Below are 20777 nucleotides of genomic sequence, written 5' to 3'. Positions count from 1 at the left end.
AACACTGCATGTTTGTCTGCTCAGTTCTGACACGGCCTCTGCTTGAGGATGATTCAGTAATACAGTACCTATGTGGCTTTGCTTTTCTTAAGAACACAACAACTATATTTTTAACACAATTTCAAGGGGTGTAGTAATAGGCACAAAAAATGTATTAGAGGGCAAAGAAGGGCAAAGATGTACTTAAAAATGATGGAAACACTTGCCCCCCACCCAGGTTTGCAAGGTACTCTCATTCAGTATTACCCACCTTCTGATCTGTATCTCTGTATTTCATTATGTGGAACTGGCACACTTTTGAACTTGACTCTTACAAAAAGGCAGTGAATATTTTATATTTGTTGCTCTGAGAATTTTTTTTTGTTTGTTTTCTGTGTCCCACTAATGGTGTTACATTTATTATAGGATAGAATGAAGCAGAACTTGCATATGAAATATGGAAACCACATAAATACACAAAAAGGCATATCTATTTAATTTGTTCAGGACTGCTTATATGTAGCTTTTATTATTTTTGAGCCTTAATATTCAGTACAGCATGTAGGGTATTGTTGTCCCTGCCAATGTTTTCATAAATGCAGTAAATTATAAAGATCATCAAAATGTCAGCTGTCCATCATCATTTCTTAATACTTTGTATTATATAGACTTGTATGTCACTGTCCAGTGATGAAAACCTCAATTCTTTTCTTTTGCCAACCTATCTCCTCTCCTTCTTTCCAAATATTAATTAGGCTTTTTAAGAGTTTTGAACATAACTTTTCCTTCTAAGTCTTTCTATTCTGTTTTCTAGGGTTTGAGCCTTATTATCACATGAGCATTCATATCATTTATTGGGTCCTAGCCTTTCATCTCAGTTTCACTTCGCAGATCCATATTTATGGCTGTTGTACGTCTGCACATCTCTCAATACTGTCAGCACCTTTTCTTTTTATCTTAAAGTGACCAAAAATGTTCAGTAGAATGTGAGAGCTGAAACCAATGCAAATTTTTGTGTTTTCTTCATGTGTGTTCTTCTGTCCCACTCCAACAACTTTCTTACTATTTCACAAGTTTATTTCACATTAAAATAGAAAATTTCAGTACCATTTTTGATATGGAAATTCTCTTTTATTTTTACCTCATTTAAGCACTTACAGACAAGTACAGACTATTCTCATACTTATGTCCTTTTTATTTTCCTTGTTCATCTTTTTAATTTGGTTCAGTAGGAGCTGGACTAATTACCAACACATGCTTTCATGCCTTGCCATGAATTTCAAGTAAATTCAGTAGTGTACATACTGTTGTTCTGCATAATAGCATTGCTGCATTGTCACCATTAACAAACCTTTGTTATTATGTCTGACATGTAAAGCCTTTTCTGATAACCTTTTCTGAATGATCTGCCTTGTCACTTCAGGTTATTCTGAATTTTCTCTGATTTCATTCCATTTCCTTTCAGGCAGTATTTTCTTTGACTTCTAGGTGCTGCAGTTAGTTATTTAATATTATGTGTTTTCCTCATTATGGCTTTTTGCAGTTGCTTTTACATTTAGTATTTTAGGGACTTCACTCAGTTGTGTTAATCTTGGTTTGAGTTTGCTAGATGTCCAAGTTAAGATCTTTTGTGCTTCAGTTTTAATGAGCAATTTTTCTGATTCTTAAGCTGAAGAACACCTTACCTTAAAAACACTAATATCCTCCATTTATACCCTCTGGTCATTTCCTGTAGTTTACCCCCAGAAAGAAGATTGTTTTCACAGACTCATCACCGCTGACTAAACAATAGCCATGTTACTAAAATTTTTCTTGCTTGGAAAATATAGTTTTTATTATCTTCATAAGTGCTTCTTGTCTTTTTTGTGCACCATTCCAAACTATGGGAAAGTCTCTCATAAGCTCTTGATTTACGTCTACTTGCAGAGGATCTCATTCCTCATGTAAATAATTTGTGGTTGGAATAAGAGCTTGATTGATGTTTATGTTTTGGAAATTTTAACAATTAGCTGGCAATCTGGTCATTTATGTCATTGAATTCCATTTTTGGAAAGTCATGTGTACCAAAAAATCAGTTCCACATCTCTCTCCTTTTTTTTCCTTTTTTTTTCCTTTTTTTTTTTTCTTTCTTCTTCTTCCCCCGAATACTAAGAGCCACAGACTTTAATCAAGGTTATGCTCTGCTTGCAGTGGATGGTACCTTAAATAACAGGAAAACTCAATACAAAGTAAAGACATGAATACAACAAACCCCTTGTTTTGCCGTATTTGGAGCCTGGTTGGGTCTTTTCCTGCAGGTATTTCATGAAGAGCAAATAAGAGTAGTTTAATTTTTTGCCTTTATTTTTCTTGAGCTTTCAAACAATATTTTCTGCTGCTGGCTCTGTCCCCCTAACTGAACTGGCACTGTGCCTGTAAGTCTAAAAGCCTTTAATAAGGGGTGAAAACTGTACACAAGGCTATTCATCATCTCCATAATCATGCAAGCCAAGCAATACTGAGAATTTTCCCATTTTTGGTATCAGGTCTAAAATCCTCTATCAAGTTGATTAAACCAATATAAATAGCTGTTTTGTAACATCTACACACACACACACACATATACAGTCTTACTATTTTATGCTTGAGAGGTGTGAAAGTCTGCCAACAAAAATCTATTTTAAATTGTTGTCCCATACTTCAGTGACAAACAGAAGAGCTGGGTAAATCCACTCAGCTGCCTGTCAGATGGGAAGATGTACTCCCAGTCAGTGTCTGCAGATTCTCATGCTAGAAACTACATCTGTGAAACAGTGCACGGGGATTGGGATTCCCTACTCTCTCTTGAAAAAGCCCCTGTAATTTCCACCTTTCTTAGCAATACTAAGTGTCATCTTTTAAAAGCATTTATGTGGGCTACTGTATGTAAACAGTACTGCATGGATACATATAGTGGTGTAATGATTTGAAAAACCTGATGTTTCAACCTTTTTCTTAAAAATACTGCCTTTTGACCAAGTTAGTGAATAAAAAACTTGTAAGATACAAAAATGAATGCATTTAGTCAAAATTAGAATTCAAAGAATGGCAGGTATGCTCTTGTCATATTTCAAGCTCAGACATCAAACAGATATTGGATTTCTAGCAGCATGTCTAAAAACATTCAAACCTGTCTGTAATGTAACAAATCAAGTTGTTTTATTTAGGCAATTGAATTCTGACACATTGGCAATAATAATCATGGCAGTGAATTTAGCTTTATGTGTTTGGTTGGTTTTCTTTTTTTCATTTTGTCCTCTATTACTTTGAATAATAGTTAATCAGTTTTTAAATTGTATTTGAAAGGAGCAATTCCAATTTCATCTGCTGAGGATCTGTATGCTAAATCTCAGGCCAAAGTGAATTTTCTTTTTGTATTGTCTGATCTTAGGTCTCTGTGGAAGGAATCTTACTGATTTCAGAACTCTTAGGCCCAGGCCTAAAGGTTAAACCCTTTTTAAAAAAAAAAGGGGGAGAAGGGGAAAGAGCTGTCAAAATGTGTTTGAAATATGTGGGTGAATTATGAGCTTCAGCTCCAGTGAGGTGGTTTGGCAGTGTGTATTTAGGGGCTTAACTTAAAATTAAAGGTTCTGTTTTTCAAACTCTTGCAGCTACAGTTGCCAACATGGGCTCAGATATAGGAAAGCATAGCTCTGAACTTAGAGAAACACCCCTTTGCTTTTCTGTGGACAGCTTATTTGATCACTGGAATGACATCTTGACTTTTATCTGCACTCATCAGTAGTCATTCTTTTGCACAGAGCAGAAGTGCCAAACCTGCACTGTTGCCCTCTTTCTTTTTTCTTTTTCATAAATACAATGACAAAGGACAAAGCATGTCACTCCCTCAGTTTGTCTTGCAAAGCCTCTCTTAAAAGTGTGGATACTGTCATACAGAGTTGACTCAAAACACTGAAAAATAAAAATAAAATGAATGTCTCAACTTGGCTTAAGATGAGACATTCAAGTTGTAAGAATTGATCTGGTCTATGTGACATTCATGAGCTATGGCCATGGCATCCGTTTTGTTTTGAGGAGAGAAAAACTTCATGTGGTTTCTTTGTCTGAGCAATAATTAAAGAGAAAAGGTATTTTTCTCTAAGCCTTGTTCTCAACAAGCAAGCATTGCTTATGGTGCTCTTTCTTTTTTCCTCTTCACCCTCTCCTCCTGCAGAGTCTCATCGGGAATTCCTTCACAGGCCTGCATCTGGATACGTGCCAGAGGAGATCTGGAAGAAAGCTGGTAAGAACTGTTTAAAAACGCCAGCTTAGTCTTCTGGCAGCTGTGTGTAGTTGTTAATGCACTGATGTGAGGAATTGGGAGGCGGGGGAAGGGCTTACTAGTAACAAGAAGAAATTGTGTTTAATAATCTTAAACTGGAACTGATCAGGACATTAAATAATTTTATAATAGAAGCATGTGCTGCTATAGTTAGGGGAATATCAGTACTTCCAATATGGACCCCTATTTTCAGGACTTCTAATGGTTTCAGGCTGAAACTTGATATGTTAAAAGTTTGTCTGTTAGCAATTTTAAAAAAGAGAGGTTAGTGTGGGTGGGTTTTTTTAAGCTTCAGGGTTCTTACCTAGTTAAGGTTAGAATTCCCAAAGGAGGGGAAAAAACCTAAGTACACCTGTTTAAAAAAAGGCTTCAACTATGCAAAGTAACCATTCTTAATTTAAAAAAGATTTTGTGCCTGTCAGCCCCCAGTGAAGACTGTGCTCATAAACCTGCAGAGTTTGCAATGAAGTCAGCAAGTTCACATCTCTGCAGCTGCTCTGGCTGTTTGCAGGGCATTGACAGCATCTGCCTGTGCCTGGAAAGCACCCTGGGCAGACGTTGTGGTTGTGCAAAGTTTTCTTAACACTTTGAAACTCTGCCTGAGCACAGGAGTTTCCTGGCAAGGCTCCCACTCTGGTGCTGGAGCTAAATCTTTGCTCTTTTGACACTGACATCAGAGCTTCCTTGTTTTCAGAGGGGCCAGGAGGCAGCTCTTGAACTCCATCAAGATAGTTGAGGAGCTATATATACACCCAAACACGCCCCCCTGCTTTTGAACACCTGTATAACCATGAAGTCTACAGCAGCTGTCTGAGCAGCAGTTAATGATTAAATGGCAAATATGCAGCAGTGCTGATGCTTTCTGATCAAATCTCCTGTAAATGCTTAGTACTTTCCAGGGTATTTTAAACTAGATACACAGGATACATGTAAAAATGTTACGCTGTTATCTTGTTGCATCAGACAAGAAGATGTGTTTTGTGTGTAATGTGGGTTTATCTTGTAAAATATACATTTGCCAAAGTTAATATTTTTAGAACTATTGAATTTTCTGTGAAAAATAGTAAAACAATGTACATGTTCTTGGTTTTGTCCAAGGAAAGTGTAGCCTTTGTAACTCAGTGCCCAAGAATACTTTTAAATTGCCATATTTATGTTAACATTTTAAATGAAATCTACAAAAAAAAAAATGCAATCCCAGGAAATCTCACTAAGAGGAGCATTATTCTGTTGAATTTCAAAAACTTTATTCCTCTTGCAAAATCTAGGGTTTGATGTCATCTGGCATCAGGTTATTTATGACTCACAGATTCAGTACGATAAAAGAAAAAATTTCTTCATAATTAACAGAAGTTATTGAAGCTTTTGGCTTGAGTTTTGAAATTGGATGTGCATTCACACTGCATGTATTCACAAATGGTAGTGTACAGGAGTTGTGACATGTCATCTCGTGAACATCTGTGTCATCAGTTCCTTTGAAAAACGTTTTCCCTTTGGTCCCATTTCTGGTCTCTTATTTTCAGGCTGATGTGGGTTTAAATCAAGTGAGCATGCCTGTGAATTGGAGAATAAAAGAAGTGTGACTATACAGGATGCATACATGTATCTGTTACTAAGTCTAGTCAAACATCAGAAAGCATACTGCTTTCATAAACCATGGTCCTGCATTTTCAGGAGGGTGCTCTGAAATTGGAGGTCTCCACAATTTCGTGATCAAGGCAGTAAAGGTGCAATTCAGCTCTGTGAGAATAGGCCTCTCATGCCATTTGAGATGCTCCATAGTTTCCTGGTTGGGCAGCAACTGCCAGTCAAGAAGACTACAAATCCCTCACAGGTCATTTCTGTTGGCTCAGTATGGATCTCTTGGTGTGTCAAATGTCTGTAAAGACCAATATGCAGAGAGCTGAATCAAGTATGAGAGTCTGTTTGGAATGCTGAATCCATTGCACTGAAAGAATTGGCATAAAAACCAGTTAATAAGCAAACTCAAAAGCATGTGGAGAAGGGATTCACTTTTAACTTTTGGAGATTGATAGACTCTAGTGTAATTCTTGGAATATACCAAATTAGGCATGTGCTTTTGTGGTTGCTGGAGCAAGGACATATTATGTACCTCATGAGTTGAAGCCATGTAAGCCCACTTCAGTTTCATACACCAGCAGAAAACAGTCATCAGTGCCCTGATTAAGCTCATTGAACTATGGATATGGGGATGAAGAGTCCAAGACAAATTCTTGGTGTTCCTCAGCAGTCAAGAGGGAGGGAGGCAGGTAATGAGGATCAGTCAGATCACAGGTTGGATGACTTGCTCTCTGGGAATACATACTTGCCTTTATTAAATACAGAGAGGGTGGCAGGCCCATTGTGGGCTGCTGCAATAGTTCCTTCTGTACCATGTAGAAACTGTCTTCTAGCCATCCCTGTCACAGAGCCAGGCCCAATGTCCATGGCAGTCCAGCTGTAAGCTCTGGAGTTACAGGAGAGGAATGAAATGACCATCCTTTGTCATACAAAGACAATAAGGGTCCTGCACATTGTACAGAGTAGTCCTGAGAAAGAGATGATGCATTTTGGGATATGATACTGAGATAACTCTTTGTCGCCAACTGCCAATGGCCACACTTGCCAGGGTCAGCCTGAGAGTGAGATGATCCAAAATGTTGTGGTGGCACAGGACTGCAGATCTGCCCACCACCTTTCTTTTCTCATCATGTGGACAAATGTGCCAATGATGTGAGGGAGGTGACCAGGAGCTGGCTGGTGAATCATCATTTTGGGTGAAAGAGAAGTACCTCTCCTAAGTCTGCTCCGAGGACTTGAGACCATGCTGAGTAATGCCTATTCCACACAAGCCATTTGCTTCCTGGAGCTTCTCTTGTGTGTTAGTGCTGCTCAAAGGGAAAGAAGATTTCAGTTGCATTCCTAAAATGACAGTGAATTTGTGCCAAGAATGCTTAGCATTGTTGGGAAGGCAGAAGATGCAGGTACATGCATCTTAGATACTTGGTTTTAAAAACTTCCCGATTTTTGCTTTCTGATACTGGAATCTAATCACTCTTCCATTCTCTGGTAGTGCGGGGAAAGGAAGGGTGCTGGTATCATTTTTGGTCTTCATAGCTCAGCTCAAGGCAAATAAAAATCTCCTTCACTTTCACCCATATCACAAACATATCTTAAACTATGAAGCCTGCATTCTGTATCTATAAAGTATCAGTAGGCAGTGAAAACATTTAGTTTGAGAAGCTGTGAAGGAAATCAGTGATATGAAATTTCATCTGGTTATTTAGGTGTTCATGAGTTTGTAATATATTGAAATGATAGTGCATTGTGACCTGAGATATTTTAACTTATTTTCACACTTAGTATAGCACAACACAAATTCTGTCATCAACGTTAATGGAAATATTAAAATCCAATCCATAGTTAAAGCCAGTTAAAAAGTATCAGTCAGGCATATGTGGCCTCGTAAGCACTTTCAGGCATCTCCATGCTCTTAGAAGCATTGCAACAAACTTATACAATATAGAAGATAGAATTTTCAATTTCTATATTTGAACTGAAAAGAAGTAGATTATCTGGAATGAAAAACTAAAATTAGAAGTCCCTCTAAAAATGTTGGAGTATTTTGCTTCTGTTTAATATAAGAAACTGGCATTTCTAACCACTGCAAACACCTAACTGTAAAACTAAATTCATATGATGTAACGAAAGTGCATCATGCCATACAAAGATCATTTCTATTCGTAGCAAACATCAGCAAGAATACAGATTTTCTCAAAGAAATCCACTTTGTCAGTAACTGCAGTTCGTAGACACGAAATGCCTGTATTTAAGTTGCCTCATTTTTTTGAAAATGGTAATAAAATTGCATCTGTATGTTTGCCTGTGTATATTTCTTTTCTCGTGATCAGTGAATGGTTGCAGTTGGTAATAAATATTCAAGCACCTTGCAAATGTCCTACCAATTCCCTTTGCTGATCTGTGTGTGCCTGTGGGACTAGAATAGGAATGCATAATTTAAATATAAATTGCCTGATTTGCATATACAATTAGACTAGCTGTAGCTTTGATCGTAAGCAAAAATTATTGTCCTGTATTGCCACTTAGATAGAATTTTAATTCACCTTGAATATTCAAAGTAAATTAAGCTGTGGCTGTATGGTGGAAGGCTATGATTTTTTCCTCTCTTGAGGCTTTCCCCTAAACAACATTTATGGTAGGGTAATATAAGGGCATATTTTCAGCCTCATAAAAATAAAGGCATAAGTTTTATCTGTAAATCCCTCCCCACCCCCTTGAAAACTTCAGTTGAAACCTCTCTTGCAGACATGCAGACATGTAACATGCACGCATACTCCTCAACAGAACTCTTCTTTCATTTTAGGTAGCTCGGTTTTAGTCAGTACATGGCTTAAAGTCACGTCTTTATTGTAATTTGCTTAATAACTGGAAATGGAGACTTCATGTAGTCATCATTTTTTAAATAACACGTGCAGAGCTATCAGACATAACTCAGGAGAGTGACTGGGTATCTGTACATAAGAGTTATGTCTGCATGTGCATGCACATAAGTACATGGGCTAAATACATGGACTAAAACTCAAACATATAACACCATTCTAATACTTAGATTTTAATCTACAGTAAAACATTTTTAATAGAAATCTATGGTTTTAATTAAACACAACATTTAATTAAGGTGGGTTTTAAGTGCGTGAAACAATTAAGTGCAAACACTTGAATGAAACATGTCATAATTAGTTTTAATAAGAGTGTTAATTGGTACTAGGTTTGCCAAGTTAATAATTACCGCTTATTAAATTTTCAATTAATCATTGTCATTTTGCTTTGAATAAAGATGAAAATTAGATAAACTAATTCAGGGGGAGGATGGTTTCCTTGTTAATTAGAGCAGTTAATTAAAAAAAAAAGAAATTACTTGTTTTAGTTGTCAATTAAAAGACTGTTCATTAGTAAAATCTTTGCACTCTTCCTGCATCAAAAGCCAAATAACTAATTTGAGACAATCCATGTTTTCTAGAATAAAAGATATGACACTAGTATATACCCAAGGAAGGGCTCATACTATCATAGTTGTTTTATGAAAAGCATGAAGGTTTGAGTTTAATGAAGCGGGGTGCCCCTGCTCAGTGTTAATTGTGCTCCAAAGCCTGTCTGGGCAGGGTGTGCTCAAGAGCTCAGAAGAGCCAGAAAGTCAAGTCTTCAAGTATAAACTTAGATTTGAAGGAGAGATCAAGAGGTCAAATGAATGTTCATAAACAAATCTTAATTTTGTCTCATAAAACAGTACGTCCAAGAAAAGATATTAGACCAGTGATTTAAAATTTTGAAATAAACTCTTGGGGATTTTTAACTTCATGTATTTATTTGTTAACATATGGGGAAAAAATTGTTAAAGACCATAAATCCTCTCTTAATTCCCAGACATTAAAAATACATTTTTAAAACAGTCTGTAATATGTCTTTAATAATTATTGTCCAGTATATTCATATATCTGCTGTGCTGCAAAACTAATTTTCCAGCGTTTAAAAAGATTGCAAACAAAATGGACCAGACATCTGAAATGATTGCACATAAAGAAGTACTGACTGAGAATCACAATAGCAAGAATCATTACTAGTGTTAGAGACTTCGATGATGGGGAAGTAGAGAAGCAGCTCAGCACTTCTTGAGGATTCTTGAGGAACCAGGTTCCTGTGTGTCCTACTCAGAATGAAGATCGTCATTATAGTTGAGAATAATCTCAACATAATAATAACAATAGTGATGCACTTCCCACATCAGTCCCATGAAGCCGTGTGCCAGATGTGCTGTGCTGATGAGGATTTCTCCCTGCTTTGCAGAGGAAGCTGTCAACGAAGTGAAGCGCCAGGCGATGGCCGAGCTGCAGAAGGCAGTGTCGGAGGCCGAGCGGAAGGCTCACGACATGATCACTTCGGAGAGGGCCAAGATGGAGCGCACTGTTGCTGAAGCCAAGCGCCAGGCGGCAGAGGATGCCCTGGCTGTCATCAATCAGCAGGAGGATTCAAGTGAGGTAAGGGCCTTGCTGGGCAAGCATCACCTGTGGCTGCAAACCGCAGGTGTGTCTGAGCTGGCTTTAATCTGTGTGACACAGGACTTCAGTGCCCTCTATTAACTCTTTGCACACCTGTTTTGGACATGTATTTCAGGCATACACCAAGTTCCAAATTCTCTTGGCTATGTTGTAATCTGAACCCAAAACAGCCAGTGAACTTGAGCTCTGTTCTCACCTTTTAACTGCTGCTTGGGATTACATATAATGTGCACGTTGCTGTTCTACTTTGACTTTACAGTAGCTTCATTTTAAAGCTCTTCAAACTGCCATACTGAATAGAGAAAAAGATGCTCAGTGGAAAACATTTGACACTGAAATCTAATTTAAACAAAGAAATTATTCATGAAAGAGATTGTAGAGCAAGGTGGCTAAAAACTTGTCTGGGGAAAGTGTTGGATGTAGAAGCAACTAGCAAAAGATGATGGTTCCTGTAGGACAGAATGTGAATGTAAATTCGCAAGTGTTTCCTTATTTTTAATGTGTTGCTTTGGCTGCAGGGAAAATTTCAGAGTTGAGGAGTGGGCAAAGAGCATTTAGTAGGAGAAAAAATAGACTGAAAGATCAAAGAGTAAAACAAGAATAAGTATGTCAAGCCTTGATGTACTTTCAGACCTGAGAGTGGAAACTTGTATTGTTGTGATACAGGACATTTGACACCGTGACTACGTGGAAGCTGGAAGTGAAGGAGCAGCGTGTGTTTGACCAGTGCTGCACCAGTCTAGATAGCAATTAAATGTTATGCTTGTTACAAAAAAAAAGAGTCTTAAGTTAAAACTGCCCTTAAAAATAGACATGACAAAGAAATTTTGTCAGTTAGAAGTTATTTCTATATAATCTTCATTTCACAAGACCACTGAAATGAAAGAGCGTTACCTTCATGAAGTATTTATTGTTTGTATACTAACATCTTGACTGTAGTAAATCCACTTTTTAATATAACTTCTAAAAGCACGGAGTTGGGGAAAAGAGTAGGTGACAGTCCCTGTTATGTGGGGACATACATTCGTGTATGCTCATGTCTAAACACTTTGCATGGGCTGGATGGGCAGTGTTTTAGAAGAGTCACTTAAGTTGAGAGATGCAGATGAGCTACCTGCATCATGCTGAGAACACTGGCAGAAAGTACCAGCACATAAGTCAGTGGCATGCTGCAGTATGCATCTGTAATTTGAGGGAGCGTAAGTTTTTAATTCATACCAGGCTTCTCTGGAGATGAAAGACCATTGTGGGATCACTGAATGCCCAGAGTTTCTCCTTAATGTGTAGCAGATGAATAACAAGGAGACAAAAGGAATTGATTTTCAGCATCTGAAAATTTCTCAGGAAGAAAGGGACTAGGGGAAGTATATGTACCCTTTAAGTAGTAACTGTTCCATTGTAGATTAAATGAGACATAAATTCAATTTATTGGTCTTTTGTATCTAAGATACTCAAGGACATTTTCCTGCACTGTTCATAGAAAGGGCATTTTTCTGATACAGCATCATTAAAGAGCTGTCATTTTATGCATGTATATATACAAGAGACTCCTATTGTTAAAACCAAAATTCCAAAGGTAAATACCTTTGGAGGAAACAGCAAATTAAATCTGTTTAGTAAACTGATATAGTGTAAGCAGGACAGAGGAAGTATTTACGTGCCAGTACATACAGCCCATTTTTCCACAAGCAAATATGCATCCAAAGGAATGTGCAGAGAGTCTGTGTGCTGTGATTAACTTCTGAGCAGTTAAAGCTCTGGAAAAAAACCATATAGCAACATCTTTACTTCTGCTGCAGAATTGATTATAGGGTTTTTCACTTCTTGGGAACAGGACTTTAGGCAAACAGTTCTTTTAATTGCATTCTAACGAAATGTGGCTGATAAGGTTATAGATGTTCTCAGGACTATGTCTCCTCAGGGAAGTTTACAGGCCTTCTGGACCTAGAAATGAAGTCTAGTGTCCTAATCCTGCAGCTTTCACCCCTGTGATCATCATTTGAAGTGCAAGTTTTAGTAAGCCATCAGAGAGAAATCAAGTTTGACAGTTTGTTTACAGGTGATTGATTAACTGTGAAGGGAGATGTTGGCAATACTTGTTTGAGTTAGATGTATTTATTTATAAGTAGTTCCTCTTTGGCTTCTAATTATTGCAAACTCCAAACACTTAGAGCAATGCTTCTCACAGTTACCTGTTAATTCAGGCTGGTCACCTTTTCAGGTGACTTCTGTAAGAATGGACTGGACTTCTCCTTTGTCTTTGGGGACAGGAGATCAGTTTGCCAGTGTTTGAAAAATGTTTCTTCAGAGATGAGACTGAGTTTTTCAGGTTTGAGGAATAAACTCCACATTTACTTTGGTATTCGTTATCTCTTGGATCTCTCTGTGGACACTGCTCCTCATTTGTCTAGGTTGTAAGTCTACGTAAACTTCTCTCTGTTTACAGCTTTCAGCAGAACCCTTCCAGCAACACAGATTCCTGTGTGCTTAAGGCACCGGCGTAAAACTTCTAGAGCTTGAATATTACCAAATATGAAACTGTTACAGTGCAGCCTCTGAAGTCTTTCAGGTCCGGGGGGAATGCTGAGCATCTCTCCTTATTTCTTATCCTTGGTGGGACATTATGCCAAGGCCTGCAAGAAAGCTCACTGTAGGCTGCTGTATAACCTCCATGCAGCTCCTGACAGAGAATATTTCTCTCATGGGTGTAATTTGTTCTTTTGGCTGTTGAAACTATGAATGGAGATGAGAATTTGATGCCAGATTTGTAATGTATGAGATACAGTTTTCAACTGATATGGCCACTCCCTGTCTGTTGGCAAGGTTTCTCCCTTCATTTGTTGTTCAGTAAAATGCAGCCTGAACTTCGCTGAGGCTTCTTGAAGCTGTTCTGGTGTGAGAATTATGTGGTAGGATTTTTATTGCAGTCTTCTCCAGCTCTCAAAGTGATCGCTAGTACAAAGACCCAGGATTTTTGTGATTCTTATAATGCAGCCTCCTCATCTAAGACATTTCAGAGGTCTCACAAAGAAAAGTAGATTGGATTTTTTTGAAATTTTTTGTTGATGTTGCTGATTTCTGTGATGGTTTTTTTTTTTTCCTGGTTTTGTTTGTTTGTTTTGGTATTCTGTTTTGCTTTGTTTTTAACCCAGAAAAGGTAGGATCCCTGAGTGCAAGATTGTCTTCAAGAAAAAAGTGAAGTTGGGCATATTAAGCTGACCAGACGAAAATTCCAAAAAACTAAGGGAGCACAAGACAGGAAGAAGACTAATAGGGGAGGTGTAATATTTGGAAGCATCTTGACTTTTAAGAACTGGTCTGCAAGATTTTGAGAATGACCACGTTACATAGCATAGGTAGAATTTCTGACTCTGACTTGATCCTTTGTTGAACTATTGTTTTTTAATTATCTTAGAGTTGTTCAGCATGGTTTAACTAGCACTCTCACTGCTTCAGTGTCTGTGCATTTACTTTCTAAAGATTTTCATAGTTTCTTCACATAAGACCTTATAACTGACCAGCTAATATTCATGCTTTTCTGTTATTGAAATTGGTTGAGAACCAGCCAACAGAGCAGGCTGCTGCTGGAAGGCAGAAGGACCAGGAGAAGGCCTACCTGTCAGCATGGCTGTTCCTGAGCCACAAATTATTTCTTTACCAGTTCCTTACACTTGCTTGACAAAAGATGACCCATTCATCTGTAGCTGGCTTGGCTAAGTACAGAAACATGTGTGAGCAGCCTCCTCTCTAATGACTGCTGTGCTTGCTTTGGCTGCAATGTGCTGTTCTGCAAATCAATTTTAATAGTGAGGGTGAACAGTTTAGCAAAGAGACTGACTGCCCAGATTGTAAGGGGGGGTGGGATCATCAAAACATCTGTCTTTCTGGTTTGGTATAAAATGCCACTGAAAAATCTGACACTCAGTGTTCTCCCTCAGTTTTGAATAGGTTGGGGGCTGGGGACAGGGAAGGAACACAAATGTTTCAGTTCTCTCTACTTAAAGCAGATGCTGACATCTGCTCAGATGAAAAAAGTATGTAACTGGTCCAACACTGCTTTTAGGAGATGTGTAATGTTAGGGCTTGTTTATATTGCAGTGGTTCATGTTGTATGTGAATGTCACACCTGACATTTTGAAGACAGCTGGCTTCAATCTCTGCTGACCAATCCATTGAGACCAGGGCCGTGCCAGCAAGCCTGACTCTGAGCATCAAGATGGTGTGATTCAGGCAAGCCTAGTTTTCAGGCTGGCATTAAGTTTAATACCTATTTCAGCTAATGTTTAATTTTCTTGGCTGAGCATCTCTTGGAAAGTCTCACATCATCCCCTGCAGTGGTGGGTGATACAGAGGCACCAGAGCCATGTGTTCTGCACAGGATCAGCCCAGATGTGATGTGAGCATTGGCACTGCCCCAGACTGCTAAGCTAAGCCGGGCTCGCCAGCTTGCATGGCTCTTCTGTGGGCTGCTCCGCACTTCTGTTTTCAGGATTGAGCTACTTCCACTGACTTGTATGAAAGTTCATGTATTTCACTCAATAAACAGAGGCTTGGGCAAGCCTGGAGTGTTCGGTGATAGGTGAAACTTTACTAGAAACATCTAAAGGTTCGAATGTCATTTTGACACAGTGTGGGAATTTCCAAAGTACCAATATATTTCCATTTCCCTTTCTAATGAGTCTTGGATAAAATTCTCATAAACAACTTTGCTGGATTTTTTTACTGCTATTCAGCAGCTCATACAGTTCTCATTTATGCCCCTGTAGTTCCAGCGATTTCTAGATGTTCCTTTTCTTGTGGTTAGCAGTGGTAGAGTTTTGAATGCTATGGGCCTTGCAGAACTGGGAAAAATCTGGGTTCTTCATACCAGCCACGCTTCCTTTCATGGTAAATTGGAGAAATCCGGAATTTCTCAAAGATGACAGAACAAGGGCTTTTTTTTTTTAATTTAATCAAGGTCTATACTAAGTCTCAGTTGGAATGTCAGAGGAAAGCAAATACTCAATTCTTATTGAATATTTCAGAGATGAAAGCAACAGGATGGGCAAAATTACTGACGAGTATATGTTTTGGTACTGGAGACCACAGAAATTGAGACTTTTTGTTTTTAAGAATTTTCATGAGGGCAAACAGAAGTGTTTTAAGATGGAAGCTTAAGTGCATGAGAACTGAGAGTTTGACTTAAGATAAGACTCTGACCTAAGACTGATGTTCCTTGTCAGTTGAAAGAGGAGGATGAAACATGATCGGTGGCGTAAATTCGGAGTGTAATTTCCATCTGGTGTAATTTAGCACAATTTCATTGAATTAATCCATTTTCAAGGTAGTGAAGGTAAATTGAATTTTGTAGTCTGAGAATCTAGCCTTTTGTATAACCTCACTGTTTCACAGTCAAATCTACACAGAGTTAAACTGCAATGCAGTCCTCATAGTTTTAGCTACATCTGGAACTCTATAGAGCATGAGCTGGAAGTGCAGTGTAGTAGGTCACTACCTAAGGCACAATATATAAACCAGCAGAGGCTTTGAGAGACTGGCTTCTCCCTTTCCCAATCCATGGTCAACTCGAGCTGTACCATTCCCTGTGCTTTTCCTGTGCTTTAATAATGGAGATTCTCCAACATCTCTAGGCAATTTGTGCCTGTTCTTAATAGAATTTTGATCCCATTACTTATGCTCATCCATGTAGACATGGATGTAGACATTCACTGCAGTGATGTTTGGGTGCTACTGCCCCTTTTAGGCTACCATCTCACATGTAACTGTCTGAGTTCTTTTAAGTCTCTTCTCATAGCTTGTGTTTGCCTAACTTCTGATTATTCTGGCTGCCTTTCTTTGGGTTCTTTCAAAGTCTTATTTGTCCCGCTTGATTGTCTGTATTTGAAGTGCATCATCCCAACCTTGATAGTGCTCGCAGCTGGATCTTGCCAGTGAAAGGAGATAGTCTTAAATCAAGTGTAAGGCACTCCATAGTTGTGGTTCTATGCCCTTGTATGAAGACTGCCATCCTGTCACCAACATGACGTTGTGGCCATCTGTTGTCCCAAATGCTGTGTACACACCTCAGCAAGGGTGTACCATTTTGCTGGTACCTGCTAGAGCATCCCAGGAAGGAAGATACCCTGAGTATGTTCAATCCCATAGTGAGGCCAAACTTTGTGATAGCTGGATCTGCTGGAAATACATGAGCAGCAGGGGCATATGAAGCACAGCCCAGGCTATTAGCTCCCATCTTGAGCCTGGCTTTTCTTTAGTAGAATCTGGGGCTATGAGCCAGCACTATGAACAGAAAGCATTTGTTTCCAAATGTTGTGGTGCCCGAGCCTGATCTTTGCTGCTCTTTTTCACTACTTGCACATGGGAAGGAGCAATGAATCGTCACAATGGTGAAGGCTGTGTGGGACAGGGAATTCTGCACGTCAAATCCAGCTGCTGTCTCAGTACAAGCTCCCTGTGAAGTTTGTGCTTGTTTATGTTAATTTGCACTGTAGTAATTTTTAAATGCAGTAAGTTGCTGTGTAAATGTGAGCTGTAAAATTTATTTTGAAATTCTTCTATTTTATGTGGTTTTATTCCCACAATTACACTAAAGTTGTAATGACCTGTTAAATTAGAAATAATATCTCCAATGAACAAAATCACATACCAAACAATGTAGGACACATTAAGTAATCATGTAAGGAGCCAGCTTAGTGCTTTACCACTTCATTAAAATCTTCCACCTATGTATCACTTTTCATGTTCTGTACAGTCTGATATTTAACTGATGTCTATTTTATTAAGAAAGTTGAACCAATACTGCTAGAATTAAACTACTTTTTTCTGACATCAGTACAGATCATGTGGTAAGTTACTGAAATACTGTATGGTTGCTCTGGTCACATCTGGAAACAGATCTCTACGTGCTCCTCAAAAAGGGAAGCAAAGTGAAGATTCTTCGGATGCTGGCCTATATTAACTAAACATATATTTGAATAAGTCAAGTTTGACATCCTCATAGTAACTCCCATGCAATTAAAGCATGCACTTCAATGTTGCAAACAGATCTGCACAGGGGAGGAATTCCTGCACCCGGGCATTTGCTGGCTGGCTGCAGCATTATTCCACGTGGGGGGAAAGTGTCATAGTCTGCATGGGGATGTTTTATACACGTGTATATGTTTTCAGATGAGGGAATAAAGGGAAATATGGGACAAACTCAGGGCTGGCAATTTAGTTGGAAGCAAATAGCTAGGAGGTTAGCAGGCATGGCAGTCGTGGAAACTCTGTGCAAGTACAACTGTAGCAGAATTACAGCAGTTTTACTGATCACAGTACAAGCAAGCATCAAGCTGTCAAAATGAAACTTTCATCAGGATGAAAGAAATAAACAGATATTGTAATATAGAAATAGAATATATAATAAAGGATATAAAATAAATATTAACATATACACATCAAATACAAAATATAAATATATAAATTTTAATGAATATAATATATAACAAAATATAATAAATAAATATTATAATAAGGAAATATTAGTATAGCAAAAGAAGGAGAATCCAGGTACATCACACTTAGTTGTCTTTCTGGTTAGCAGGATGAAATGCTAATACAAAATGCTAATGCAAAAATGTCAGGTCATTTTGGTGTATGCATAAATATATCTATGTGTGTACATATTCACGTACAGTGGTCTAAATTACTTACAGTTATTTTTCATTGTGGAGATAAAAGGTTGTTTAAAGAAAAGGTGTTCGAGAATAGTACAGCTATTCATTTTCAAAGGTGGATTTACCTCACCAGCACTGGACAGAGTTTGAGCAAATGGACCTGAAACAGTGACTACTGAATCAAAACCAGGTGATGCCAGACAAGGAGTCTGAATTCCCGACATTTAACTACCAGAAACATCTGTTTCTGTGTGTTGGCAATTCCACCTTTTTTTTTTTTCCCCAAGTGTTTTTAAAGATGGGAACAATTTTATGAATTAAAAAAAAAAAAAGTCCCCAACACATGCATCTGTAATTACCTGGTTTAGTCTGTGTGTTTAATCAGTATGAATTGAGAATGCCATGTACCTTTGATTTCAATCTCAAAGAACAATTGGGCACTGGACAATTACTCTTTCCCCATCTGCCAGTACATGCCTATGCAAAAAAACCAAGCAACCAACCATCCAAAACAACGAAAACCAGCAAAAAGAGACAATATGGAATTTACGCAGGCATATTTTCTAAAGCCACTTGATTCTGATTAAAAGTCTTAATTTCCTTAAAATACTGTTTTGGATTTAGGTCTTTGTTTCATTCTCGAACTGGGATTTCTTTTTTTTAAGTAGTTGAGGAATATCACTTAAGGATTGGCTGTGTTCCAGCATCCAGCTGGCAGAGCTATGGAGTGTGTTAAAGTGAATAGCTCACGTATTCTGCAGTGGCTTCCCCATCCTGCCAAAGATTTAGACTCTAGCTTAACTGTTCACTGCCAGAAGTGCCACTGAGTCAAATGGTATTACTCAGACGATTAAAAATTAGGTTTTCCTAGGGTAGCGAGTTTTCCTAGATCAGCAAGTTTTACCTTTTCTTTTAAAGTCTTTTAAGTCTTATTTTCCCTTTCTTGTCTTGCATTAGTCCCTCTCCACTTTTGAAGAAGCACTTTTTTGTGTGTGCGTGTTTCATTATTTTTTAAAATAAATCTGATAGAGGAGCTAGCAGAAGTTTTACTGAAACTTTGTATTAGTCAGCATGCTGCTGGTTTCTGGATGTGGGGCATACTTGGAGTTTGCATCATTAGTACTAGAAACGAGCTGCTTCTGTCTTGCCCAGCTTCTGAAAGACAGAGTCCCCCATGTGACTGAAGGTGCTGTGGTACAGGTTCAGATACCCAAGGTAGCACCTACTGCTGCCTCAGTTGTCCTGAGGCAGAGGGTTGACCCTGGCAGCTGTTTTTACTGTAAAATTTAGGACACTAGCTAATTTCTCCCATCTCCCTCCTCTTTTGTTTCTAGAGTTGCTGGAACTGTGGCCGGAAAGCTAGTGAAACCTGCAGTGGTTGCAACACAGCACGATACTGTGGCTCATTTTGCCAGCACAAGGACTGGGAGAAGCACCATCACATCTGTGGACAGACCCTCCAAGCCCAGCAGCAAGGAGAGACACCAGCAGTGAGCTCCTCCGTGACACCCAGCAGCGGGGCCGGGAGCCCCATCGACACTCCACCAGCAGCTACTCCGAGGTCCACCACCCCGGGAACCCCATCCACCATAGACGCGACTCCTCGCTAAAACTGAACTCGAAACTCCGAAAACAAAAACACAACAGAAAATGAAACCAATTCCTCATCCTCAGATGTGCAAAGATTTTAACTGAACTGTCATATTTCAATACTTCAATAAGAAAGAACTTACTGTATCTTGAGGTGGTAGAAAATACAGAAGGCCAGTAACGGGTCATAATGACTTATTGTGGATAACAAAGATATCTTTTCTTTAGAAAACTGAAAAGAGAGCAGAGAATATACACAAAATGATAGATTTGACCTCCTCCCTGTTATTTTCCAGTAGCTGGGATTTTAAACTAGATGACCTCATTAACAGATGCTTTACCAAACAGCAAACCAAGAGATTGCTAATTGCTGTTGAAAGCAAAATGCTAATATTAAAGTCACAATGTTCTTTATAACAATAATGGAAATTAAAAAAAAAAAAAAGAGAGAGAGAGAAAAAAATAACCCTCAAGGGCATGAGCATTGGATACAGCAGTAGACATTTTAACAAGAAGATGAATGGCGTCCGTGGGTTACTGACTGAACTTTGAAGACCCGCATCAAAACGCGCAGATGTGCAGCAGATTGGAAGGAGACACAGATGTTCATTTTTTTTCCTGTTTCTAAAAGAAATAAAATAATACCCAGGTCAACAGAATGAAAAATGAAAGATGATTTGCAGTGGGATGTAGGACTACAGCAGCAAAGAAAAAAAATGCCATAATACAAAAGGCTTTTTTTTTTTCCTTTTAAATACAGAAATAAGGGACACAGCCTGCAGTTAATTAGCATCCTGGCAGCTTTGACATCAGCCAGCTGCTCCAACTAAACCTTTCAACATTTCTTCACTTTTTTTGCAAGGTTCCACAGAGTATGACAATCGGGTCTATTCCAGCTCATTCATTTTTGTATTGAAAATTAATAATAATAGTTAATAACATGGTGGCTCCAGCCCCTCTCCAAATTCTTTCCACCCATCCTGTTTGGATTTTTAATTAAGAAAAAAAAAAAAAAAGAAAAAAAAAGAAAAAAAAAAGGAAGAAAAAACCCCTAGTAGTTCTCTTGGTGTTAAAACACTTCTGTCCTGTGAGGTTTCCCAATGGTGTTTTTCTTGTAAATGTGTTGGACAAATGTGAAGATGCATTGTAGTTTAACCATGCTCACATTTAGTCTTC

The 20777-nt window shown here is 38.4% G+C and overlaps 1 protein-coding gene across 9 annotated transcripts in view; it reads left to right on the top strand.

Moving 5' to 3' along the window:
* RUNX1T1 (RUNX1 partner transcriptional co-repressor 1) overlaps window positions 1-20777 on the top strand; it is a 114829-nt gene that overhangs the window by 91393 nt on the left and 2659 nt on the right. For all 9 annotated transcript variants that reach the window (XM_042035870.1, XM_042035875.1, XM_042035872.1 and 6 more), the window contains 3 exons: window positions 4172-4240; window positions 10145-10335; window positions 19346-20777. The exon at window positions 19346-20777 is cut by the window's right edge and continues 2659 nt beyond it. In XM_042035870.1, coding sequence (XP_041891804.1) covers window positions 4172-4240; window positions 10145-10335; window positions 19346-19621 — 536 coding nt within the window. In that variant the 3' untranslated portion in view covers window positions 19622-20777. The remainder of the gene's footprint in view (window positions 1-4171; window positions 4241-10144; window positions 10336-19345) is intronic.

The sequence above is a fragment of the Corvus kubaryi genome, unplaced genomic scaffold, assembly GCF_017639235.1.
Source record: "Corvus kubaryi isolate FWS band 111438036 unplaced genomic scaffold, C.kubaryi_AGA036_p1.0 37385, whole genome shotgun sequence".
NCBI lineage: Eukaryota > Metazoa > Chordata > Aves > Passeriformes > Corvidae > Corvus > Corvus kubaryi.
The sequence above is the reverse complement of the archived record's forward strand: the minus strand, read 5'-3'. Positions and strand labels throughout refer to the sequence as shown.